The 27,626-nt window shown below is 40.6% G+C and overlaps 1 protein-coding gene across 2 annotated transcripts in view; it reads right to left on the bottom strand.

Annotated features, from left to right (window-relative positions):
* Positions 1 to 23,795, bottom strand: part of LOC124266078 (LIM/homeobox protein Lhx1-like) — a 58,406-nt gene extending 34,611 nt beyond the window's left edge. The window contains exons 1-3 of one of the 2 annotated variants that reach the window (XM_046700896.1): positions 23,247 to 23,795; positions 21,918 to 22,120; positions 9,080 to 9,678 (exon numbers count right to left, since the gene is read on the bottom strand). In XM_046700896.1, coding sequence (XP_046556852.1) covers positions 9,080 to 9,678; positions 21,918 to 22,120; positions 23,247 to 23,416 — 972 coding nt within the window. In that variant the 5' untranslated portion in view covers positions 23,417 to 23,795. The remainder of the gene's footprint in view (positions 1 to 9,079; positions 9,679 to 21,917; positions 22,121 to 23,246) is intronic. The other variant, XM_046700897.1, reaches the window with a different exon arrangement.
* Between the last annotated feature and the right edge of the window lie 3,831 nt (positions 23,796 to 27,626).

Genomic DNA, 27,626 nt, shown 5'->3' on the forward strand with positions numbered 1-27,626 from the left:
ACCTTAGCGCTAAAACTACGTTAAGTCTATAGGGTATGATAGTCTGGAGTCACCTTAGCGCCGAGATCGCTTTGTACAACGGCACCCAGTTCCATATCTATATTCCTACCAATCTAATATTCACAATTACTGAAAACATACGATGTTACGAGGGACTCTGCATGATGACAACTGACATATTTGAACGTCGGCCACTGTTATTACAAACACTTCGCATACACGACCGTGGCATCCTAATACGACGTCACTACAACCGGTTCGTGCTTGGAAGAAACATATTTCAAATTCTCTTCTTAAAAAGCTGAATGCTTGAAAGGAAGATCCCTTGCTCAAGACACCAGTTGCAACAGTGACAAGGTGTGGGGCTACCCAACACCCTCTCGAACTGTCAACCAACGGAGTGTTGCTGGTATTTTAATACCCCTGGTAGAGTAAGGGACACCCAACATTGAACATCTCTATTTCGTACAAGGTTGCGAATCCGTTAAACGATTCTGTAACGCCGAATACCTGCGACAAAAGATGGAACGCTGAGAGCGAATCGCATCGACTGTAGGCCTCTTTCCCTTTTCATCAAGTCATGCACAAGCGTTGGAAGAGACCGAAGCTCTCCCACAGCTGTGACCACGGGGCTGGCTGGATTATAACACGTTTCCGCTTTGCAGAAGGAAAGGTTTACAGAAACCAATCTCTGTTTAAAAATGTTGAAGCGTGTGTTAGTGTTGGGGGCTTTGAAGCAAGAACGAGACTTGTGGGCCTGGGGTGTTAGACAATGACCAGGGGCAATTTGATAGGATATATACAACAGCCCTTGGGTCCATATGTCACATTTGCCTCATGCACGGGATTCGGCACGGACTGCGCGTAACGCACGTGCAAGGCGTGAAGTTACGTTGACGTTGGTTGGAGTGCAAACTCGCGCATGCCCATCCAGTGTTGGGAATCTTGCCGTAGAAAAACACAGAAATATTCGCACACATTCTGAAAAGGACTTCAAGGAACCATGACCGGAATACACAGTGTTTCGATCGCCGTTCCGGGTCGTTCGGAAACCTAGGTGTGATTTATAACGCAAACATTTCCCCGTGCTGGTCTACCTGGCAAACTAAATGTATCTGTTTGTTTCTGCAGGTACCCATGTGGTGTGTGGAGCCTTCGCGCAGTCGTACGCATGCCGTAAATGGGTCTAGATGTCGAAAACAAGTTCGGCGTGTCGAATGAAGGTATTGGGTCCATGCTGGCAGAATTCAGGCGTGTCAAAACTGATTTACTGTTTCGTGGACTGGCTGGCTTTCACGGGTGCATGGATTGTGTTTCCGGAATCATTGTGTGAAACGGTTCACTTGCATTCAGAAGTGTTTCTATAATACATATTCTACATAGAAATAGTTCATGAAATTATAAAACGGATGTGGTCTATTTTAAAGGAAATATTTCATTAGGCTCTGGCATCATTAAAAACGTCAGCGAGAACTTCGTAAACGATTAATAAATCTGCCAAAGTATTTTAAACACAATAGACGTAATCAGACATGTCCGTGAACGCTACCGTCAGATTGACATTCAAAACACTTTCACATTTAATCAAACAAAAGAATCGTAGTGAATAATTTAAAAAATCACTATTCCCCGAAAACCTATTCTGCAATGAATACAATAAACTTCTACTCAATATTTAAAGAAATGGAATTGGCTGTACAAGCAATAAACAAACGATCGCCACACCTCGTCTGATCCTGAGGTAACCCCGTACGACGGGTGCTGGGAGAATAATAGAAATCATATCGTTTATTCAACCCGCGGTTACTTCGCTACATTAATAATGTACGTTAATAGTCATGCGTTTGAATCTCCAAGACTTGACATCTAGTTATAAGATGTATCGTATCACACTGAACACTGGACTTCCCGAATGTGATTTAATGACCTTTATACTCTAGGACCTTCATTAGTGAGGGTATATTCATTTAGCAAAAACCAATATCGATAATATATTGTCGTTCGAAAATATCATCAGGATGAAAGGACGTGTGATTAGTGGGGGACAGCGATGTAAACAAACCAAATCTTAAGGAACACTGTTCACTTCGCTCTGGAGGGCTCCAATCGGAATTCGAAAACTTCCAATTCAAATCAATTAAAGTTTGACACCGTCAGCGCCAGAATCGATGTCCGAAATAAACGCGCATGCGCAAATCAATGCACGTGAAGGAGTCACGTGATTTTCGACATTCACACAAAGCCTCTTCTTAGATTGTTGAGCCTTCGTCAAGTCGGATCAAGTCACTTGAAAATTGAACTTGCATTGGGGGTAATCGTTAGGGAGGAAACAGAAGTGCATGCTCTCACTGGAGTTTTTGAGTTGAGCTTTTGAATCCGAGATTACAACAGGTGTGTTTTACAGTGTGCGACTGGGAGTAAACTCTCCAGATCGATCTTAACATGGCCACTCGATAGCCGAAACAAGCACAACCTTCTCACGTTTTTTCACAAAAGAAACACAATTCTAGCATATTTGATACCATATTATTGATTTTAAGAAGAGAATTGGTTTCGCTATCCCTTAAAATGCACTGTTTGTGTCGAATTTGATTTTAAAAAGTTTGTATCAGCTGATACTATAACAGATGAATCTTTATCATCGTCATCAATTTCCTTCCATACTGACTTTCAAATGTAATAACCTGGCAAACATTGAAGCGTGGCATTACTTTCTCTACCTGATAATAATATATTAACCAGTCATATTTATGATTTATTGAAAATTTACAATTATTCACTGATAAGAATATCACAGTCCACGAGTCTCAAACTGTCCGTCAGGTGAGTTTTACCATCGATGATCTTTGTCCGAAAGGTTGGCCAGGTTGCCTTACAGTGCAACTATTGCAACAGACTGCATGCATGCTTGGGTGCGCATGCACTGGCGATGTTATTCAAAGACATCATAAACTTGTTTGAACTCCGAGTATACGTGTATGCTGATGTTACTCTTCACCCGAAAGAACAGATCTGGCGATCATAAAACAGCTGATCAAAGCCTAGATAAGTTAATTAGGGAAAACTAACGCTTTGATATCATTTTATGTTATTATTTATATTTTACACGCTTAGGAGAACAGACGAGCCTGTATAATGTTTAAATGCATACTACAACATACCTGGTGGGGCATGTAATTCTAAGAAAATAATACAATGTATTTTTATATAGTTGCAGGGACTGTATGCATGGAGCCTGTTCAACACGGATGAGAGCATTCAGTCTAAAATGTATTTCTTAAAGGTACTAAAGTATGTTGGTTGTTCAACTGTGTTTGTTAATTTGAAGACAGCACCTCAGCCAAGGTAGCATCAGCATCCTTTGTCATTAAAATTATAATATATATTTCAGCTTTATATTTGGAAGTAATTTCTTTCTAATTCTAAATAATAAGTTTCAAATACAAATTGTGACAAGAGAGAGACACACAATGTATTAGAGCGACTTCTTCCGTGTGTTTCTGGTTGAATTAAAGGAAATCGATAGCAAACGGTACATGCGTACAATACGCAAACAACATCCGTATTTGTACAGAACTCGTGTACGTATGTCGGTTTGTGTCAACAGAGGACATAGTTTGAAGGTCAGGGGTCACGTTCTATGTCACGGAGTAAACCGATTGACCTGTCACGTCGGGGTGCCGCGACGTGTATTTACTTATCCTGCATATCGCCCGCAGTGAACGGTTCGGCCAACACGTGGGGGCACCTGTAACTTGCTTCATATACGGATATACCTGCCCTGCACAAATACCTTCTTCATTACAGTTGATTTTAAGCAACGAAAAATGTACTCTTGTATGGGATTGTGTTAATGATTATGAGATTGTGCATACACCAAAACATATCAAACTCATAATAATAATAATAATAGTTCCATTTGTATAGCGCTTTTCCACACATCAATGCACGCTCATCACGGTGTGTTTTTAGTAACATTACCGTCCTTTAATATATAGGTCTCAAATGGGATTTTTTTGCTTTGATGGACGCTTGTTAATTTGTGGGAGGGGTATTGTTTCTTGGATATTGCCAGGGGTGTCGTAAAACAATACTTATTTGTTAATGTGTGTTCTATACCTATGGTCGTTCTCTTGTTTAGTTATAGTGTACAAATACATATATAGATTCAACTTTTGTGGTTTATTGAAGATTAATGTACAAAATAAATGCAAAATTAGCGTCAACATTTCCCTACTCGAGGAACATTTAGGATAAGAGAACAATCAGCTCGCGTCGGAATGAATAGCCTCGGTTAAGTGTGTGTGAAAAATCTACCAGAATACGAGAAGAGTACGGCGTTTCCACACCCCTTCGCTTTCACCCGCGGTGATTTAATGCTTCCGTCATTTACACGATCCATTGAAGAACAATTTGTCCACTATGTAATTCGCCCAGCGTTTAAAGCGATAGGGAGTATGCGGTCATTATAGCTTCCTCCGATAATGAAGGGGGAAGGGGGATACTTAATAAGGGGACAAAGGGGATCAGCGTGTGAAGGGGGGACGTTGTCAGGGGTATGCTTTAGTACCCCAGCCTTTGTCTTAGTCAATGTGTCGAAGCATAGATCACACTTGTGTGTTAAATTCGAGCTTCGCTGAAATTCAACTCGACCCTTATCTCTCATAAATATCCTTTTCGTGCCACATGGCGTGAAAGAACAAGAGATTATTGTTTCGTTCTATGATATTCGCACTGAGATAGCCTCTATGGAACCAAGATACGCTTATTCCCATGGGACCCTCCGCGAGTCAGATTTACGTATCTCTCCGCGCTGAGGGCAGCAGTAATGGGACGGCAAACAGCGGTACCCGCACTATCTTTGGCCGTATCACTGAGATATCGGTCCGCGATTCCATCAAGACTACGTACCAATGGTGTTATACGCCAAAACTCTCATATTTATGATTTTTAACTTGGATGACATGAAAGCTTGGCTCGGACCATCGCCAGCATTTGTTTACAGTGTGAGATAAACCTGTTACTGGCGGATCCTGCAACAAGGCTTAAGGATATCTTGCCTATCGCCTATCTGCCATTTCCCCCGATTTAACTTGAGACGGTTATTTATATCTTACTTTCCACAAATGCACACTGTGTCTAATTCCTCCGCTTCGTTGTACTATGAACACTTATCGAGTGTGGGAATAGTCGCCTCAACAATCTTCACTTCTATTGCCCTGTCATCATGAAGTATGTTTAATTTCCAAACAGTGACATGTTTATGCCCCATTTCGTAACATCTCGCCTCGTGACGAGACGTTGCGACATTTTAGTTTTTTCACGACATATATCTACTAAAATAGCCCAAGTTTAGTGGCATTCTTCGTCGACCAGATGAATATTTTTTGTTATAAAGTTTGATATAGCCCATATCTTTCAAGCATTCTCACGTTAAAGGTGCAGGTTCATATCCTACATCGCGAGTTTTAAACTTTTACCTTTGATCGTTCCATATGCTTCCGTCCTTATTCAGAACGAATACTTGACAAGCCTGTGCATGTGTGTCGGGAGCCAACGATGCGGAAGGATACGCTGACCGTTTCGCGAACACGTGGTATCATTACCATTTGATAGACATTCAGAAACATATTCTCTTGATAGAGTCAGATTCGAACAAGGAACTTCGAGATTTCTTGTGGTAATGGAAATGGCGTTTCTTGCGTATATTTCTGATACACGTCCTTGATGTAAACTTAATTTCAGAAAACATGTTTTCGTTCAAGACACACCGACGAAACATTACTTCATCCATTCAAGGTAACATGTGTGAAGCCCATTTCTGGTGTCCCCCGCCGTGATATTGCTGGAATATTGCTACAAGCGACGTAAAACTAAACTCACTCACTCACCCCATTCAAGGTAGCGTTACATATTAACCTCACGAAATTACTTAACTATATGCAGCACAATGCGTGTTAAGAATAGGCTATCTACAATATTTTAGAAACACATCGCTCTGCCTTAACTGTAAACCCGATGATCTTTTAACAGTTTCATTCAGACAAGGGTCTGCATCCTCTCCAGACCAACAGATCCTTGCAGAGTTAATGGCACCATTATCCTGCCAGAGAATCGGACGAAAAGACAAATTATCGTAATGGCGGTTTCCTTCCCGTATCTTTAGGGTTGTTGTCAGAGATTCATTTAATCTCTCAGCGTGTTTAGGGGAAGAGTCGGGGAGAGGACAGATTAATGGTGACGGGGAGTTTACACTAATCTGCTGGCATACGTCCGTAAATTGAGAATACTTGACCTAATCGAAAGAAGAACACACCGCAAGTGAAAGTAGTGCGATTTTTGTTCTCTAATTGGCGACCTTATCGAACCATTGGTGATTAATAGTGGCAATTAACAGCACTCGTGAAACTAGGGGCTACTGGTGCGTGCCAGACCGTTAACTCAAGTCTGTTAGCACGCCTCACACAAAACGTTTGACAGTAATTAACGCAAATAAAGTCTCTGTCCTGTTTTTCGGATCGTTTTTCAAAGTCTATTGGCCAACGATGAGCCACGATCCCAGCCTGCTCGCGTCCAGTCCGCCAACGGAGACGAACGTGCGGATTCCGAATTGGCGCGTCCGCGCAATGGAGTCGATATGTATGGCATCTCTTGCGCGGCTCTAAAGGAAATGACTGTCATACACATCGCCCGTACCATAAATAGGACCGAATTTTCCCCATTTCCTTTGATTCGAAAAACATATCGCCTTCCCTCTTCATACATCACGCCTGGGGCGATGAAATTAAACAATCTTGCTAGAAAGCTCAAACACAGGCCGCCACTGCTCGCTAGAAAGGAAGTCTTGGAATTGGAAATCAACTCAAGCGCTTTTGATTCTCCGTTGTTCGGTAATCAAGTCGAGATCCAACCACGAAGAGCCTCTACTACAGCTTCCCCACCTCCTACTATATACTGTATTGTAGTCTGATTTATATTACGTGTTGAATCATTGTAAACCTTATACTTCAACACAACACTAATGTTCACACGTACACACCATTGTAATACATATGTTCAAACACGGGTAACACATAAAACTCCAATGCTCGAAATCATTGACAGTTGTTTAATGGTTATTTGTTCTGGGAACTAAAACAAAGTTCCACGAGAAACTGAAAACATTTCCACGAGTAAGTTATATTTTTGCGCCACCAATATTTTTCAGAAACAGATATAAAACAGACCAATTCAAAAATAAACTTGAAAATAGACTAAAAATAACAAATATCAACTATACTGGTATCCAGGTTTTAGCAGCAGCTTGGCGAGTCTAAACGTCTAATTTCTTAAACCAGACAGACACAAAGTAGTAGAACATCTAATTTAAGCCTGATCTATTGTTATGTATAAAAACATGTTTGACTTAGCCCACCCAAATCGTCAGACTATGCGGGGTGTAAATATGAAATTTAAAAATGTGTGGAGTCTAAAACACTGGTTTCCTACTTCGTTCAGGGTTCTGTCTTGCAATAACTTGTCAAAGAGCTGTTTTCTTTGATCTCAGTTTTTCATGCATTAGACCTACATTCTATTGTACAACTGAGCAGAGGGCTCCTTCTGTTGAACTCGCATACAGACACTTTGATATCCCCCTGCAGACTATACAAAGTGGGTATGTGCCTTCATAGCTACAGGCATTGTAACGGAAAATAAACAATACAAGGGAGACAATAAAACGTATCTTACAGCAGAATCACCATCATAAAATTTGATGTAATTTCCGCGCTGATATTTCTCTGTACAACAGTAGTATGCGTGTCTTTGTACCAAAACAAAGCCTGGTATAGGTTATGCTGAAGAACCTCGGCTCTACCAATCTACCAACCATACCACCCAGAGGGAAGCTCATATTGAAAGCCCCGAGAGGTCCACAAAGAAACAGAACATTTGGAGAGAATTCTTCCTTGGAAGACATAAGTTTACATCAAACGGAGTTTATACTTGGGGTTAATGAGTTCAGTGGTTTTTAGAAGAATGTCCGTTTTCTTAACTCGTCCAGTCGCCGGGAGGAGTGTTGTTAACGCGTTTACTGCGGTGTAGGATGTAGGAACAGCTCACTGAGTGTGAGAGAAACTTGACGCCTTGAACTGAAACAACGTGTCCGATGCGAGGTTCGGTTTCAGCTAATCTCGGAATATTCACAAACATTTATGCAGCGGGCCGCGACCTTAGGAAAAAATGATTACAAGGTTACAATATGACGCGATACTCTCCCCTTTCTCACTCTCGAAGAAAGAAGGTTGAAAAGACTCGCGTAGCTTCTACCATAAAATTCTAAAAGGAGTGTAAGCTTTTGTTGAACACTCTCGCTTGGAAAATTTCAAAGAGGCGCTGAGCTCTTCACCTTAAAGTCCCAACAGAGGTGTGAGTTCTCGAGCGTCAAGAGGGTATAAAGAGAATCTGTCTGTCAATACATCTGATTTATCATTTTTACATCCGAGCCCTTCAACGTGACAATACTTGGAGCGAAATGGAAATGGGATTACAAATTATAAGGTATTATCGAGATAAAGGGGGCAACAGGCACACATAGATACAGCAAGCTTGGAATAAGCGTACAATCACTCGAAACTCGTGATACCCTCAAGCCCACAATGGCAATAGAAAGCCAGACAATGCACTTGAAGAAGGACATTATTAAAGGCATTGAAGGAAACAGTGGCCTGGCCTGTGATAGACTCAAGCCCGTCGCATCATAACACAACTGCCAACACAAACACTGCTTAAAGAAATTAGGCGATGGAGTTTTACTATTGGAATAGAATTGAATTTTTTTATCAAAATAAGTAACGCATCCTCGCAAAGAACCGAAGCGTGACGAGATGTGACATCTAAGCATGTCCCCAGAATGGCACAGAAGGCCGTTTCTTGCCCCCCACCCCGGGCTACCGCGTTACCCCGAGACACCCCCCGTTCAGCTGACACTCGCGACAATAGCGCTGACAATGCCAATCCCGTCACCCCCGAACAGAGCGACTCGAGGCCTTTCTGGAATACAAAGATGGTGGTAAGAGATTAATGCAAGACATACTCTTACCTGAATCACTCTCATGTTGAGCCCTGTCTCTTGAGCAAGCTGTTCACGTATATGTCGAGTTGGTTTCGGCGTGGCAGCAAATGCTGCTTTAAGAGTCTCCAACTGCTTAGCTTTAATCGTGGTTCTTGGACCCCGTCTTTTGGCCCCAACCTGTGTGTTTCCGCTTCCGCTATTCCCGGAGCCGTTCGACCCCCCGACCCCACTTCCTTGGGTACCGCTCTGAGGACTTCCGCTTCCGGTACTTTCGTTACATTTAATATTACCACTGGATGTGTCTAGTCCAAGATTCGAACCCACAGAAGCATTGGAATCTACTGATGCTGGACTCACGTCGAGGGGACAGGAGTCTGGTCGGAGGGGTTCCTCCTTAATGGGGGCAGGGCTGTTGAGGCTTGGGGACAACACGGGGTTCGACCCCATACTGCTGTTGTTGTTGTTATTGTTCATGAAGTTAGTGTTGTTATTATTCCCAATACCCGACATGATATTTTCTTTCTCTTCTTTGCTATTATCGGCTTCCAGAGCGAAGTCTTTGTCCGAGATGTTGCCTTGCGTGTCGATGCCGCTGTCGGGGTCGCCCTCGTCCTCTCCGTCTGAACCTAAAACAACCGAAGCAGTGATTAATCTGAATCTCTTCACGATCAACAGCACCATCAACAGCATGAGTTGGCAACAACATCATCTACTGAATGCTGTTCCCCAAACCACAACTACTCTTCATCGTCCGAATTGACAACTGAATATTACTCTCCGTATACCATCAGCAACAGCGCGACCCTCTGCATAGATCTCAACACTGTGTTCTCTAAAATTTTATGCTTACGCGAGTTAATGTAATTCAATGATTTACGAAGAACTGCAATTCAGTTCTGAACAAATAGCAACAATTTCACCCAACGTCACAGCTTGAGAAACACATCAAAACAGTTAAGCCTGTTCGTACAGAAAACTTCTTGTTTATTAATACATATAAAGTAGCATACGCAAATCCTTTTATGGAACCCATTATAGTATAGCAGTAGCAGCGCTTTTAAATCCTATGTTTTGTACTATCAATAATACACGACCTCTAATCATCAGTCAAGTGGCATATTGCTTTTAAACATCACTGTAGGTATATATTACATGTAAACATCACTGTAGGTATATATTACATGTAAATCTTCATGTTTATCCTGTACATCTGAAACATCGCAGTCCAAACATTTAAGGAATGTATGCTCCATGGCAAGTGACGTGCCGTATATTTAATATTAAATCACGGCTTTATAGAAATTAAAATGGGCCAGCGCACACGACGAGAAATCCAGTCGCGTTGTATCCATTCGACCACATCACGCGAATAGTCCTTGGGCGATGAATCATGTATTTCTGTCGTTAGTCATTGTGATGGAGAGAATGTGACAACCGGCCTGTCCCAGCGTCACCGTATACAACGTCGAGGGCACGAATTATTGTTACGTTTTTCTGGAGCGGTAAAAAAATGTTACTTATTCAGCAATGACTGTGTTTTAGTAGACGAACACGATGCTGATCCGCTGCAGCCTGTCACAGATGCAGGGCCCAGCTGATGCAGACTGTGAAATATGGCGGAGGGTTTGGTAAAAAGCATTCTCTCGCCTCCACTATATCACTCTCAAAGTATCGCAAATTCTTCCCTCAAAGTTTGTTTTCTTTAATGCTTGAATTGAGTATGTGGAGCTAACGGCGTCTCTGTAAAGCGACACTCACATACCAGCTAGGACGGGAAACCGAGGGTAATATACCCAGAATGCAGCCGGCGTGTTGCAAAACACAAAAAGGAAAAGAGTTTTTTGGAAGCTTAAAAGGCTAATATAATAGTTTCTCTTTATTTGGCAATATTTGTTAAAATATTCAATAAAAATCACGCTGTTTTGTGAAATAAAAAAAAATCTTAGGAGCAAAAAAATATTAATTAGGAAAAACACAATTACGATCGGGATAGTTGAGGAAGGAAGGAAATTATGATTCGACAAGATCGATACATTTCAATTGATTTACCACAAATGATAATCATACTGAAGAGAAATTGTAATCAAAATATCGCATAACCAACTGTTACATTATTATCTGGCACAGAACACTACACCGCCTGAACACGTGTGTTTCGCAAATTTAACAAATTATAACACTAACGGTGTGCTATCTATTCAATATGAATTCCAATTTTCGAATTTCTATTCAATTTCTTAAACGATGTATGATATTTTTTCTCACTTTGCGTCCGACGGAGAACTAATGGTAGACCCCTAGGTGAGTGGTTCTAGCTTGCAGCGCGCTTCCCTTCCCTAATCGGCGAGTTTACAAATAAAGGTGAAATGGCGAACAAAGCCTGTGTTTAGCGTTGCTATGTGTGTGTGTACAACACAAATGATGCTTGTGGTTGAATGAAGATTACAGACAATTACAACAGCGGGAGATCAGGAGGATTTTGTAAACATGCCAACAAATAATTATTGCTATTATCCATACACACATAATCATGATACCCCTCCAATAGATCGTTGCCAATAAAACCACCCCGAGAGGAATTAGTGTTTATTTTTTTAAATATTAAAAAAATAATTCTCTCGGTTTAATGAAACTTGATCAATAATAAAGATTAATTCTCATGTGCATTATAAGAAGATAAAGGATTTAAAATCCCAAAATATATTAATTTCGTACAAATCCCCATAAATCCCATTTATCTGTACATCAACTAAGATTTTGTCTTCGTACAAATCAGGTCACTGGTTTAATTCAATGTGCAGCATTAAAGAAAATGTGTCTTTGATATACGTGTTTGAATAAATCAAAGGCTCTGGCAGCCTAGCACAGCGCGACGGCTGAAACAAACCATACATAATAAATAAGATTCGTGTCACAACAACTTAACGTAAACTCTCCCTCAACGAGACAAATCAAAGCTAATCTTGAAATATCGTTTTGTCCGTATTGTACGAGACCCTCACCCGTGTCGACCGAGTCTCAACCTTTGAGAGGGGCAAATTAGATATCAGTTAGTTTTAATGAGACCCATGAAGTTTTAATGAAGTAGGCCAACAGCATTGTTGATGAGAAAAAAAATATAAACGCAAACATCGATCGTTCTCTGAAACTACCATAAACAGTAGGGTTATATACACTTAAACATCAGTCAATCGGATATTCTCGGTTCGCTAAGGGTGGGTTTTTTTTCGTCTACATTCAAGTTAATAATTTGTTAGTTTCAGGGACGTCCGACTTCAAAGAGTTTGTCATAAGCTCCTTGATGAACATAAAGGTATTGTTCATTAAGCATGTGGTTATTCCACCCCTGGGACTGAAATGATCATTAAAACTGTTGGTTTTGGTTCACAGAACTTGTCAAATAAGTTTTCTTGTACTCAGAATTGCCAGCCTTGCATCAAACGTAATAATACCCATGAAAAACATGGCCTTCAATTTGCGTTCTCAATGAGCGCAACATTAAATCATAATTCGTTTTTATAACAATTTAGAAAATCGTGATCACTTTTGCAACAACACAGAACCGCAAATAGGGTAATACTGCATATTACACGTTCATCACAAGGAAAATAAAACGGAACGAAATTACAGGAATGACGTTACCGATTGCGGCATCAAACAACAGTATCAAAAGCTTCAGAAGGAAGAGAAACGAACGGAAATTGACTGATAAACTCCCAGTAAAATAGCTGACTTGTTCGCCATATATTGTCTAGTCGCTTGGTGCTGCCCGGCGCTATGGATGAAATGCTTGTTACGCGCTAACGTGATTACCAAGCCCCCAAGGTGTTCAATTTGGGACGAATTGAGAGCGGTATCGTGTCCAAATCCAGTTATCGGTGTCCACGATTTGACAAATTAGTCACAAATTATTGTCTCAGTGTCCCCAAACCACAGTTTACCATCGTCGCTTAAGTAATTGTGTGAGAATGACAATAAGGAAGCACGTGGACATGGCAATTGGTTCCAGAATCGCTTCTCCGGACTTGTGAGTTGTCACTAAAAACCCGGAATATCTTTTTAAATCTGTTCAATTATTTATGCCCAAACACCATGGTGGTATGAAAACAGTCCCTTGTTAACGGGATGTTAGATGGCATGAATCAACACGGAGAGTTCGCGTACCCAGCTTCAATGTCCAGTTCCAACATTTCTCACAGGGACCTGGTTTTATCTTTGTCCTTTTTCAGACTATTCGAATGAGGTTTCCATGGTAATGCATGTCTATCCACCATCTAAACTGTAAACCATTGTCACAAGTGTCATTCCCATTATCTTCTCTTACACATATGAATAAATAGGAAATGCTAATAAATATGCATATATACAATGTGGACCTGTAAAGTCATGAGAAAAAAGTACATTTGCGATTATACTTTGCGATGACATGTCAGTCTCATCTACTTAAGATGTTACAAAGATACTGGACTAGGATTGTGTGTTAACATGCTAACATTATTGTCGTATCTGCACGTTATATCGCACTAAGGTATTTACAATCGATGTAATGTGCACAACATGCAAGTTTGTTTATAAATCAGAGACGGGGACGGCGACAGATGGAGTTTGACGGTTGCTGCTGCCGCCCCGAGGGTGCCGCACAGATTTGGTTAGCCTGATGACGGTTGAAGCGAGGACCCCACAGGGCTTCAGCCCGCGGCTCGAACCAAGGGGCCGATGTGTTATTGAATGAGGACCGGCTCCCCTATGAATGATTGTCTTTAAGTGATGCTGTAAATTGAATAAGGTACAAACCGACCAGCCAAATGTCATAAGATTGGAGTAATAATTGGATAGAGACGAGGGAAGGGTCGAGATTTGGGCAGACGACATTTTGAAAAAGGCGGGAAAGTAAGATACAGTTTGTTTGCTTAGTTTCTTTAAATCCTGAGCAGTTGCCTTTGAAACGAGGTAACACGGGCGTCATTTTGATCTTCTTTTCGTCCTTTGACAAAGGTTTAACATGACGACGAAACAAAGAGTGGATGAGTCAGAAAGTCGAAAGAGAGAGTCCGCCATTCAAATCGAGAGATCCTGGTCCGACAGACGGGGCGCTTCTCCTAGAGTAGTCAATATTTCCTCTATAGCACGCCATTGCTGTCGTCCGAGGCTCAAAGAAAAATATTCCCGTTCCGTCTTAAGGGACAGAATTTGAATAAAACCCTCACCGGAACTGGAAAACAAACACAGGACCGCAGACGCATCCCAAAGCAGAAGTCACGGAACCAAATAACAATAATTGGTCAATAAAGAAAATATTGAGACGAATTAAATATTCACGTGAGGAAATACGACTGTCAACACACAGAAAGGGAGAATAGTGAAATATTCACGAGGACCCCGGTAGTTATCAATGCCAATAAAATATTCACTTTTTTCTGGAACTACTTTATGGAAGTTTATGTTTCAAAAGTCGGTAAAATTTGTAAGGTCAAAATGACTTTAAAATTGACTTTGTAATTTCAGAAATATTACATCACAACGAACTGATATTATCTATAGTAATAACATCGTACAATTTTCACAATAACCTCTTGAATTACCAATTAAACCTTCCACAAGCGTCCAATTCGAGGATTCAGTTTCATTCAACAACTATGACAAGCAAACATGATCAGATTATCGCTTAAATGGCGAGGCAATGCAAACAGTTACTCGCAAGCTGGCTCTCTCCGCTTTTGGGAAGGACAGGGGGTAAAACTGTACTAGACAAATATTGATATAGATAAAACGGTGGGACAATCGTAAGAGAGTTCCGTGTGTATTGTCAATATGGCCGCACGTGGCACGTCTGTTAATGGATACGTTACCTGTGATTGTGTATTTCAGTGTAAATACACACCTATTGGGAGACGACGAGCCGTATTTGATGGACATTGCACATCGGTCATTATCTGTACCTGAGTATTATCAGAGCTTAATTCTCATAATGTGTAATTAAACATTCGAGATGCCATTCATTTAATAAACTGCCGAAACACGGCCATTACGCCGCGTTGGCTAACAGCTTAGTAAAGAGCTACGCCAATATCAAATCCGTTAAACTTGTTCAACCAGAAATCAAATACAGTGAAATATTACACGTTTTTTCAATGTGTGAGTGAGTGAGTAACAGTGTACGTTACAAAAGCAATTCTTTGGCTTGAAAGTACACGAAAATGGTGGATTTAAATAGATTTTCGTTTGATTGTTTCCTTAAATGAGCAGAAAATTTGGAACCATTTATTTAAAGCTTAACGGTGAATTATCACATGTCATGTTTCCTGTTCGGTGCTCTTATTTGGAACATTACTGAATTTTTTACTTTCAATTCTAACTCCCTCACTCACACGCATCGATATCTCCCCATAATCTAGGTCTTGTTGTGTCCAGCGTCAGACACTATGTCCCCCCCCTCCCAACCTACCCTAAACACCCAACCCACCAACACCTCTGCATTCATGAAGTATGCAGGTCTTGTTCTTAAACCAACTCTAAACTTGACATTTGCACTCCCAATCTGTTCCTAGCAGCAAGGACGTTGAACAAGGTGTCTTGGGCCAAGTTAGTTTAACCCCCACAGGGCTAACAATGCCCCCAGTCGGGCGAGTGTGAACACCCCCTGTAATTAGATTCGTGGTCCGAGTCCTGTGTCCGGGAGACGTCTTGGACACGACTGATCAGAGCCTTGGGGCCAGGGGAGGGGATTGGGGCTCACAAATTCGGAGGCAGGGCCATTATGGACCCATTGATTTTGTATTATCTACTTGACACGAATCGACAATTTAATACGACAAACAAACGTGAGAGGTTAAAGCAAACAGGGGCCGATGTTGGCGTAAATCAGGTCCGGCCCGTCCAATATCGGAAGACAATTCCCCTATCAAATTCGATAACAAGTCCCGCTCGCGTGAGACGCTCCTTTTTCAATGGGAAATCAATCAGAAAATCCATTCCTAGGACGATTTTGACTCCAAAGCCTTCACCGAACAAACCCTTGTCTTTTTCTTTGAATTCTTTAAACTTGATCTTTAATTTCTTTCAAAGATTCTCGCTCGACATCTCTCAGAATACGGTCGAGTCCGATAGACTTGATGCCTCTAGGTGACCAGCGGGTCTCGGGGCCGGGTTGACGGACGTGAAATAGAAGTTGTGGTCGCGGTACTGAGGGCATAATTCCTCAGGAAATAACTCCAAAATAACTCCAACTTAAATGTCATTCCAACAAACATTAACTTTTCATGCAATGGACAAGTGAACATTGTGCTGTTGGCGATAAGAAACCCACCGCTTGGCTTACGTTATTTTATAAACAGATATTGAAGTAAGTTGTTAATCTAAACAGCCACGAGTTTTAGATGTGTGAGTGTGAAGCATATAATACTATGTTAAACCGTTTTACGTATTTGTATATAATTGTACATGCTGGTCGAAATGTGTCTGTAGATGTAATGGTAATCAGATAATCAATCAGTTAAATAATATTGGTTGTTTCGGAATCAGGGTGCATCTAAAACATGGAATCATTAACAAAAGCACCGACACGAGATGACTGGTAGTCTAAGGGTACATTTTGCTCGATTTGAAAACACTTGGACCAAAATGTACCCACATAGTCGATCAAAATGCGACTATGTGGGTACATTTTGGTCCAAGTGTTTTGAATTATGACGATTTTCAAGCAAATATATGAATATCATACAAAACGAAGATATCAGTGGATATCAGTGGATATTGATCAATGTTAGGGAAATAAAAACTATTGATTTGTACAAAGTAACTTATGATAGGAGAGGTGTCGTCAAGCTGATCGCTATCAATAGTTTCGAATCCCCTATGTTTACTAATGGCTACAAATCAACCCAATCGTATTGTCTGTCATACTGGATATTTGAAAAGAGACGCCATACATGTAGGAACAATTTGAAGCAAAGATAGCATTTTTCGCACGTGCCGCGGCGCGTTTCAATGCACGCGCGAGGAATGAGACGGACTACACATTAGAGCGCGTTTGGTGACAAGGTGCATTCAATCCGATTACGATTCTAAACGCGCGCATCAATTTACTGTGCCAATTAAATTTACATTACAGATGGGCGGATGGAGTTGTGTAAGTTAATTTTATTAAACGAGTGTTAAGTGTGTTGTGAAAGAGATTCGTGCACGGACAGGACTAACACAGTAGCGAGATTGAGACAACGTTTGATCATCCGCGAGAAATTTCACTATTTGCACGTGTTATCTTCTCTTGGACCATATTTCACAGAACCACGTTGAAATACTCATGAATTTTTCAAAGACATTTTGCACTAATTTTCGCATTTCAGCTACTGAAATAACCAATTAGGTGATTCTTTTCTTGGATCACTCGTCAATTACTGAACTCCCGTCGAGGTTTGATTATTGGTATTTTAAAAACAAGTTTAGTGAAACGGTAAGGCGAAGTAAATGTGTAGGTTTTACGTAATAAAACAGGTTAACGTATTAATTTCGATCAAATTAAAAACATGAAATTCCATAGCATGTAAAAATAAAACAGCTTTCTCTAGATAATAGTCAACTCTTTCAGAGTTATATCAAACAAAAATATACACGTGGTAATATTTGCGATAGTAATGAAAACAAGAAAATACGAAACGTTCAAAAAACGGAAAACGATAAGTTGACACGAGCTGAAAATGGTGTACGAGACTCGCTATTTGTAGCGTGTATTTACATACATACATTCACCAATCGGGAAAATAAATGAGTTTAGAGCCAAACCTCAGAGTAAATGGCACTTTTCACTCGTCAGTTCTGTAAAGCCGTTACGGGCAGCTAAACGGCAAACCAGCCGCTCTCCTAGAAGCAGGAACCCCTCAACTACGGTCATTAAAATTCTGTTAGGGAAGGATATATGTAAAATATTCCCAAGTCACTTGTTTGATGAGAACATCTCTTCACTCCTCGTTCATCATAAGGCGAGTAGTCTGATACTGCTAGTTACTCAGCCGTTAGGGCATTAGACAGGTGAGTATTTTAAAAACCAAGAATTACGCATTTCTGCCATGACCGTTTACATATCTGTCGATAGCTATCGCAATGCCTGCTTTAGTTTCATTATTTGGTGCTTATTTTTCTAGATATATATTCTGACATATCTGTATATTTTCACGCGCGCTGTATAATCCAAGTGACAACTTGGTGAAAATTAACATTTCCTCAATAGTTTCCAATTTCCGGTAAGTAATTTGATATATTTCTAAGCAATTTAACATAAATAATAATTATATAAACATTACAAGAGTTAAAAATCATCAACTGAAAAATTCATTTACAAGACAATTAATATAATCAAATGCATCTGGAAATCTGTAATTGACTTTTGGTGAATATTCGCGGTGGATCATGCATGTAACAATGTATGTTTAATAACCTCGTGCGGGTATCTAGGTGTATCGCATGAACATCGATCTAGCCGTACATCGATACACCCCATACATCTCCTGAAGCGCATCCTTCGCGCGACCTTCCACAGCATGACTGTTACCCTTGCCCAAGATCAAAGAAAAATTATCTGCCATTGCAAAACTTTTCTTAAATGAATTTCTAAAAGTTTATTCAATAAACATACTTTTAGTGCCTTATTTGCGTTCTCCGCTTGTTACTGGAAGCGGCGAAGCGGCACATCGTTTGTGCTCAAGTCTTCAGTTATATTATTTAGTGGTCCAAAATTTCTCGATTCATTAAAATAACGTATCGTCTTATAGCGTTCACTTTAATCTCTGGATACTGTATTGTTTTCAGAGGTATAAACTGGCCTGTGATTTCTTTATGAGAAGCAGCGGGTTGTCTATCTAAGTATACCCCCTTGCGTTCAACAAGTAACATAAACGTTTAGGAACTAAACTCTCGAGATAGATGCATCTCTTTGTCCAAACTTGTACACAGATGTCGTAAAATTTTATTTATCCGTGCTTCGGTGCTTAAAAAGAAACGGGCAGCCATTGCTGCGGCGAAAACACGGGTAAATTTGTCGCTCAGACATAATACAACAATACTATACACGTTCACTGCAGTTGTAAAAGCACCATATACATGTTTCCCATTCACGAACGCTGTGAGAAGGGGGACTTAAAAGGGCCGGGGATACCACCCGTAGTCTGGGCCCCTATGTGTATGACGGCATCACACTCCTACAAGCAGCTGAAGCCTACATATATGCTCTTTATCGTACAGTCACATGGCATCTGTAACCGACTTCAGCGTGGACGGGGCTGGCTGTATACATAGGTTCAGTGGCCACCCTGCTCTTCTCGCCCGTGGTTTGTTTTGGAAATAGGACTTAAGGGTTTGGTATCCTTTGGTCTAAACACAGAACGCGATAACTCAACGGGACCCTAATTCCCCAACCCTGCGATATCTATCTCTCGGCGCTGAACCATCCTCTGTGTTAAACGATGTGCAGTCTACTAATTGTTGCTGCTATTGTTCCTGGATAAATGTTTCCGCAATCTCGTTAAAAAACAATTATTTCCCCCGCTGCAGACATCTCAATTCAATTTTGTACGTGTCACATTATTTATGAAACATGTCAAAGACTAAAGTTGAAACGATTACCCTTTTTTCCAGCTCCTATTGTTATGACGCAAGATTTGCACCGAACTCGGCAATGGTGATTGCGTTCTAAATGTTGTGGGTATAAGTGGCATCAGATATGGCGCTCCTAAACAATTCCGACTTGTGATGTTTATTCAGCGAATGTTAAAACACTACAAACATACCCTCGTGTTTTTTCTCAAGTATTTCCACTAAACCAAACAGAAACATATCTGATTAATAGCTTAAACAGATTCGATTTTTCATCCGTGAGCCGTCAGCGTTATTCGATGTGACTATTGCGGGCTGTTGATGGAAACGTAGTGAAAGTAGTACGGTCTACCAGACCGTGGCGATGTTATCATATCCCTATCAGTGGTATTATCCATTTGGCGTTCAATATGTCGATGAGTTATCAATGTACCTCATTGTTAGCGATAGGGATGCTTATGGGGACGTTTCAAACCGGACGAGTCGCCGCAGAGTAAATGCTTATTCAGAACCACACTATGTGTCTGGCAGATACTGAGGATGGGACAGAGAGTTGCTTAATGGGCGAATGATATTTACAAACTTTTCAAATATTACAAAACTCTTTTCCGTGCGCAACTTTAATTTGACAGCATATCGGCACTTATGGCAAGATTGGGGGATGGTTTAGGAGCGGGGCATGGTAACAGAAGGGAGGAATTTCGACATTTTGTACGTTTAGATATTCAGACAGCGCCTCTGGGTAGCCCAGCATTCTGATTTCAGAATAGATTCAATCGATGAGAGCACTTGACCAAAGAATCTAACAGAAGTCCGCTCCACTTGCCATTGTAGGAGCTCCGAGTACATTGTCCACACACGTTCTATTGTTGCGGGTTCTTCAGTTCGATCGTCGGTGTCACCGCGCCAGTGAGGGGGGAAGGGGGCTGTTGGTGTCGCAGTTGTTCTCCTCTCCCTGGCTCCCGTCACATTGGGTTAGACGCCGGGACAACGACAACGACATTGTAACGTTGTCGCTTGTGACCGTGGGGGATATGAACCAAGTATTGTCTTGTATTTAACTGTAATTATGAACTTCTAATTTTCTGAGGTCTCTAAAATGTTATCAATATTTATATCAATTAAAAATAGGTTATATTCACCATTTTATTAATAGTTAAAGCTTCATTTCACACAAAGTAAATAAGTCGACTATGGAACATTATAATGGTCTGTTTAACTCGGTATCCCGACGACATTTCAATGTCTTTTGAACAACGGACTGAAAAAAATACACTTTCCTGTTTGAAGTTTTGTTATAAAGTCATCATATTTAGCATCCAGAGGAGCTAACCCTCCCCGCCACCCTGTTTAATCTGATCGGCTGCCGCAATGTATGTTAGCATCTTGATTTCAACAAGGCTATGAAAAATATTTCGAGCATTGTAAGCGCACCACAGAGCCTTACATAGGCCGAGATACACGCAGAGACTGTTTTACATCACCGAGTACGTTCTGTCGCCCTCTCACAAACTGGTGGATATAGACAGCTTTGATCATCCGTCTGAGCAACAATCAAGTTTGACTTGTGCATAACAAGAATTCCTTTTGTAAAAGGCCTCAAACATAAAATAAAAAAATGTTGAGAACTATTCATATTAAAGCATTCAACGCCTAAGAAATGTGAGTATATGCGAGACTCGGTGAGAATCATACTGCGGTCGTGTTGTTTTGTTGTATATGAATGAGGTGTTATTCATTTTCCCCAAACCCTGACAATAAGAATATTATGGCTTATGTTTTAACTCAACAAATATGCGTCTAATCTTTTGTAATAAGACAGATATCGGATCCGATATTGTTTATTTATATGGTATGTATACAATCCTCACTTTAATCGTGAATATAGGCACTTATCTATTTGATGAGGCAGTGATTGAATTTAATGGTTTCGGCACGCGTCGCTCTATCCGGCTTTTAAACATGAGCCAATTAGCACGTGAGATACAGGTTTAGATGGCCGCGCGCTAAAATGGGAGCCGATTATCGCCTAGAATAAAATTAAGTTAATTTGCGAGAACTTCTAACAAACAGAACAGTTACCGGCAATTTGTATCAAACGGCTGTTGGGGACTGTGAATGGGAATTGACGAAAAGTGGAAAAATACATAAACGGATGAAACGAATATTTCTGAAAGGGATGCTTCGTAAGCGAGGAGTCTGAGACATGGACACCCGAGTTCGTATGTGGGTGAACCTGAACCAGAACATAAACACATTCATTTTATCTCACTCTTACCTGAAAACTTGCTGCTGATGTAGTCTTCTTTACAGATGAATTTATTCTCATCTAATATATAGAGTTCCTCCCCTGTAGATAACTGTTTCCGACATACCATGCATGTAAAACACTTTAAATGAAACACTTTGTTTCTTGCCCTCCGCACGAGATCGTTAGGGGATATACCTTGTGTACAGCCAGCACACTTGGTTCCGTACCGTCTGAAAAATAAAAATAAATAAATAAACAATTGTGTTAACAACAAAACGGGCTTTGGATAGAAAACAAATATTAGATGAACTGTTTCCTTGTTTTAAGTCCACACATTTTATTGTGCATGGTTGTTAAAATGTTGTGTTCACATTGTATTTTACAATTGTATAGGCTGTAGAAATGTTGTGTTCACATTGTATTGTACAACTGCACGGCATGTTAGAATATTGTATCCTCCTCGGAAAGTTTCCCGGTAAGATGATACGGTCCTTACACAAGGAAATGGTTTGAATATTACTGCAATTTTATTGAAAATGTTCAAATTTAGCTAAGTCTGTTCAGGTGGTATAACATGAATTAAATGGAAAACCTGTATGTGTTGGTTTAACCGAGTGATTTAAAAACTCTTGAGTAGCTCTCATGTTTAAATGAAACATGTAAGTTCAACAGGGAAGTATTTATACGATGCATTCTGTCAAAGGTATATCAAATATGCACATATATCTTCGTAATGCCTACATACCTACCTACCCGTGTTCTCACCCTATAAATGTAATCAATGTGTTCAAAGCTTAGCATCGATCTCCGAGTTGTATCCACGCCTCCTCCTTTGAGGAAATACCGTGTTGAGTTATTACTAGTTATGGATAAACTCCCAATAGACCCGGCTAAATAATTAATCTACTCTATTGAAAATACAAATAGCCCATGTGTGTAATTAAGACTATTTCAAATAGTTATCTCTCGACTCCACTCGAGCCTGTAATTAAATTCACGTTCAGGTTCGAAATAAAATCAAAACTTTGAATAAATATTGTTTTAGTGAAGCAAACTGTAACAGAATTGTAAAAAAATAAATTGAAAATATTGACACATTTTCTCAAACTGACTGTGTGTTTATGTCTAAGTATTTTAGCATGACAACGTGAGTAGAGGGTATTGTAGTGTAAGCATGGCAGTATTGACATGCGAGGCCGTTGAAATTACATCAAATAGCCATGCAAAGTTGACACAATTTTTAACTTAAATGTGTGAATGCATCCGAGGCAATGCCCAAGCCCTCCGTCTATCAATATTGAGGTGTCAGTTCAATACAATGTACTGTTACTATTGTACAGTTGTACAGTGTCTTACCTGAAGAAATCTGTTCGGCAGTACAACTTTCCGTCCCTATAGAAACATTTTTCTGTCAAATTACTTTTGCAGTCGCTGCACTGAACACATTTAGCATGCCACGCTCGGTCCAAAACATTCAATAGGAATCTGTCCAAGATCGGTCGTTCACAACCAGCGCACTGCACCATTGCTCCACCCTCACAATCACTGCCGCACCCCACGGGCCGTGACACAGGCTCCAACTTGAGGGTCGGGATCAAAGCCCGCGGGTCAACTGACAGTGCCAGCCTTTTAACTTAGAAGCACGGCCAAAGGTAAAAATGTGTAGCGGGTATGCCACTGACACTAGGACAATTACTGCAATCCAAATGAAAGGCTGCGGAGACTGTGGCGATGTGTCTGTCCCTGGGTGTATGAAACTATCCCTATAACACAGAACACACGTCCGTAGATTAGGGTAGAATCCTATATTGTTCATTCACGTCCGGGTTTGCATGTCTGCCCATGAGATTCCACACACGATCACTCGGCCTCTTATTCGGAGTTTGTGCTGAAAGTTTTCGTGTACCATAACATCATGACACGCTGAAGGGGCGGATCCAACACCTGCCAATCACCTTCACAGTCACCATAGAAACCCTCACGCTGATCGCCCATTGAACACGCCACACTCACATACGTCGGCCAATCAGCGTTCAGATTGTCTTGACAGGCGATAGCTGCACCAGCCACTCGCTGTGGTTACTGGCTCAGATTGAGGAGTGATCTCCCATAGGGTAGTAGTGAGGCTGTCCCCTGAGGCAGACCCCTCAACACCCGACCCTCAGAAGGGGTCTGAGTAGGGCTTATACAACACCTACATTCTCACTCTCCCGTCTCTTTGTATGTATATTCTTCAAGAACACATATCGGATTTCCAACGCACTGCTGAAAACGAAATATTTACCCATAAATCCCTAGCCAAACATTTCAGTATGGAAGTGGTGTTTTAGTGAGAATCTCTTACAAATTCAAAGTGAAACATTCGTTACATGGCTGTGATCAAAAACCCTGTTGAAAGCAAGTTAATGCAGTTTCCATTTCACGTACGTTTGCACAGACCATTAGTGTAGCTTTAATATAAACAGTTACCACCATTCTCGTGGTGCACAATGGCCGTGGAGTTACACGTACACTGACTTAGATCACGGTAAATTCTAATAGTTTTTATCCATTTTACAGTTTCAGTTTAAACGTACCTTAAAGGAACGATGAGATCGAATATAGTTCTGCATGTTGCAGATGTACCACAACGTTGCAGATGTATCCCAACGTTGCAGATGTATTACGACGTTGCAGATGTATTACGACGTTACAGATGTATCACAAATTTTGAGAAAATCAATAAAAAATCATTGACAGTGAATTAATTATCATTCAGGCAATAGACTTAAAAACATATTTGTCCTCAAGAATAAGTCCCGACATTGGCGAGTATGAGAAACGCATCGACTGTTGTTAGTATGATGATTGTGAATCACGCCATTCTGAATCTTTACGTCGACGGTGTTGGAAACAAAGATGTCTCTCACATTACCAATAGACTAATGCTTAGTCTCTGAATATATATAATCTTGATAGTAACAAACAAGCCCATTTAAATTGAAAAGGAGCCCCAGGGAGACCAGAGATTCAGAACCTAAGGAAATCTAGACTTGCTTTATTTAGGGCTATAGCACTGCAGGGAGGGCTTGGCACTAGGGAAAATAATGTGGTTCAGGGACTGAGACACAGACTAACATTCCCAAGTACGTAGGAAAATCAAAAACTGTCAGAAAAAAAGCTGGTATGGTGTTATATCTCAGTCAAACTGTCTCAGTTTTACCCCACTACAATAATGAAGATGTTGATGACGGCGTTGTCAACACCATCATCGTTCCGTCTCATAGACGTTACGACATGGAATAATGTATAATTCCGATAGTATTTTATATCACATATTTCCATATACCCTGTCATCAAATCTGGGGTCCAACTTTCACTTATATTATACTCCATAATGTCATGCTATGGTTTCCAACTTTCACTTATATTATACTCCATAATGTCATGCTATGGTTTCCAAATTTGGTTTCACTTATATTATGCTCCATAATGTCATGCTATGGTTTCCAACTTTCACTTATATTATACTCCATAATGTCATGCTATGGTTTCCAAATTTCACTTATATTATACTCCATAATGTCATGCTATGGTTTTCAACTTTCACTTATATTATACTCCATAATGTCATGCTATGGTTTCCAACTTTCACTTATATTATGCTCCATAATGTCATGCTATGGTTTCCAACTTTCACTTATATTATGCTCCATAATGTCATGCTATGGTTTTCAAAATGTAAAACTCGAAACATTGTTGAGAAGAATCCACTGCTGACTTTCTGCATGACAAGACCATCCGCGTTACTGTGGGGGGACCATGACAAGACCATCCGCGTTACTGTGGGGGGACCATGACAAGACCATCCGCGTTACTGTGGGGGGACCATGACAAGACCATCCGCGTTACTGTGGGGGGACCATGACAAGACCATCCGCGTTACTGTGGGGGGACCATGACAAGACCATCCGCGTTACTGTGGAGGGACCATTGACGATGAGATCGATACGGCGGTCAAACTACTCGTCCACCCCGAGTCTCTGAGCGGGTCGTTTCCGGGTGTCAGCTGGCAGATGGCCATCTCGTGCTGGCTCACTGACCACTCGTGACAACGTGAGATGACCACTTCTCCCGCCAAGTCGGGATCTGCGAAGTGTCACTCACATAAATCCGGATACAGCGAACTTGTCAAAAACTGACGCGGGTTTTGTAACAAAGTCCACAAGTGAAGGAACCAGATGTTTTCCTGTCTGAATAACATGTTTCAACTTTAATATCTCAGGTTTTGTTTAAATAAATTTAATAAATTGTTAACATTAAGAGAGATAAGGTCGAATATTTTCAATCAGTTAAAAATGTGTGTTTGGGGGCTGGTGTAAGATCAATTATTTTTTACGTTTAAACCGTAAATGGAAAGTTAATGAATTGTATAATTTCACTGCTATCTAACAAAATCTTGTTAAAACAAGTGGAAATTCACAACGGTTTATTCACAGAATGGAGTTGGGACCACGCAGGATGACAATGAGATATGATTTAATTGTGTGTACAGCACATGTTGACGGTTTGTTGGCCAGCAGAACTACGATACATATCATAGGTGGATGAGGAATAATTATACAAAAACACCAACATTGTATTTTGAGCCCGTAAAACAAACACCCGCACAACGACGAGGAGAAGTAAATGACCCATACCCCGGGACAATGGAACCCGCGATCCAAACCACGTTAAATTATCATTTTGAAAACATTACCAAGTTCCTCGCTCTGGTAAATATCAAAGAAACGGGACTATTACAACCGTGCGACACATTGCACGTGAAGTGAGTTCTGTCAGATTATTATCATTTGGTGTGTTTTCAGTTCATTTTATGTGAAATAAATGTTCATACAGCAATATCTAGAGCCAACATCTGTCTGTGAACAGTCCAGTTAAACAAGGCTTAATCCTCATACAGCCTTGTGCAACGACATCGACAGGTAAATGTTTCCGACAGAATTGACTCCCAACGACAATTCTGTTTCTGATACGATATTCATCGTTAGACGACATTAAAATCAATTTTGTACTGTTTGTGAAAGCCGTGAATGGACATCTGATGGCAGCCCTAGCTGATTGAATGTTGATTCTGTTTTGATATTCAGAAAAATAACCCGAGAATTCTATTTTGGCGAGTTTTATTGAATTGCTACAGAGGATTTGAAGATTACAAGACAGCATTGTTGTTGTTTATAGTAGTAGTAGTAGTAGTAGTAGTAGTAGTAGTAGTAGTAGTAGTAGTAGTAGTAGAGGGAAAAGGAGGAGGTGGTGAGGTATCCTAGTGGTAAAGGCGTTTGCTCATCACCCCGGAAGTCTTGGTTCGAATCTCCACGGAAGAGCGTTTGAAGACCATTCTAAGAGTCCCTGGTCTCGATGTTGGTTGCTGGGCTGCGATATTGCTACAACCGGAGTAAATGCATTTAACAAAAGATCTATTATGATCGCATCACTTTATAACATATTTTACTTGTTCATTTAGAAAGCATTAAAGACGAAGAAAATGCAAAAACAATAGTTAATTATTAGATATGTTATAATGTATGAAATGATGGTTGTATAACTTGACCAATCACTACTGCAATGCAAAGGAATGTCAATGAACGCTTGCCCTAATTACGACAGACAGATCTACGGCAATCGTCACTCATGCGCCTTATGGTTTACTGCCGTGTCTACACTATTAGTGGGGGACGGGTTTACGACCCGATATAC

Source organism: Haliotis rubra, unplaced genomic scaffold, assembly GCF_003918875.1.
Source record: "Haliotis rubra isolate DU_JTF1 unplaced genomic scaffold, ASM391887v1 Scf123, whole genome shotgun sequence".
NCBI classification, from domain to species: domain Eukaryota; kingdom Metazoa; phylum Mollusca; class Gastropoda; order Lepetellida; family Haliotidae; genus Haliotis; species Haliotis rubra.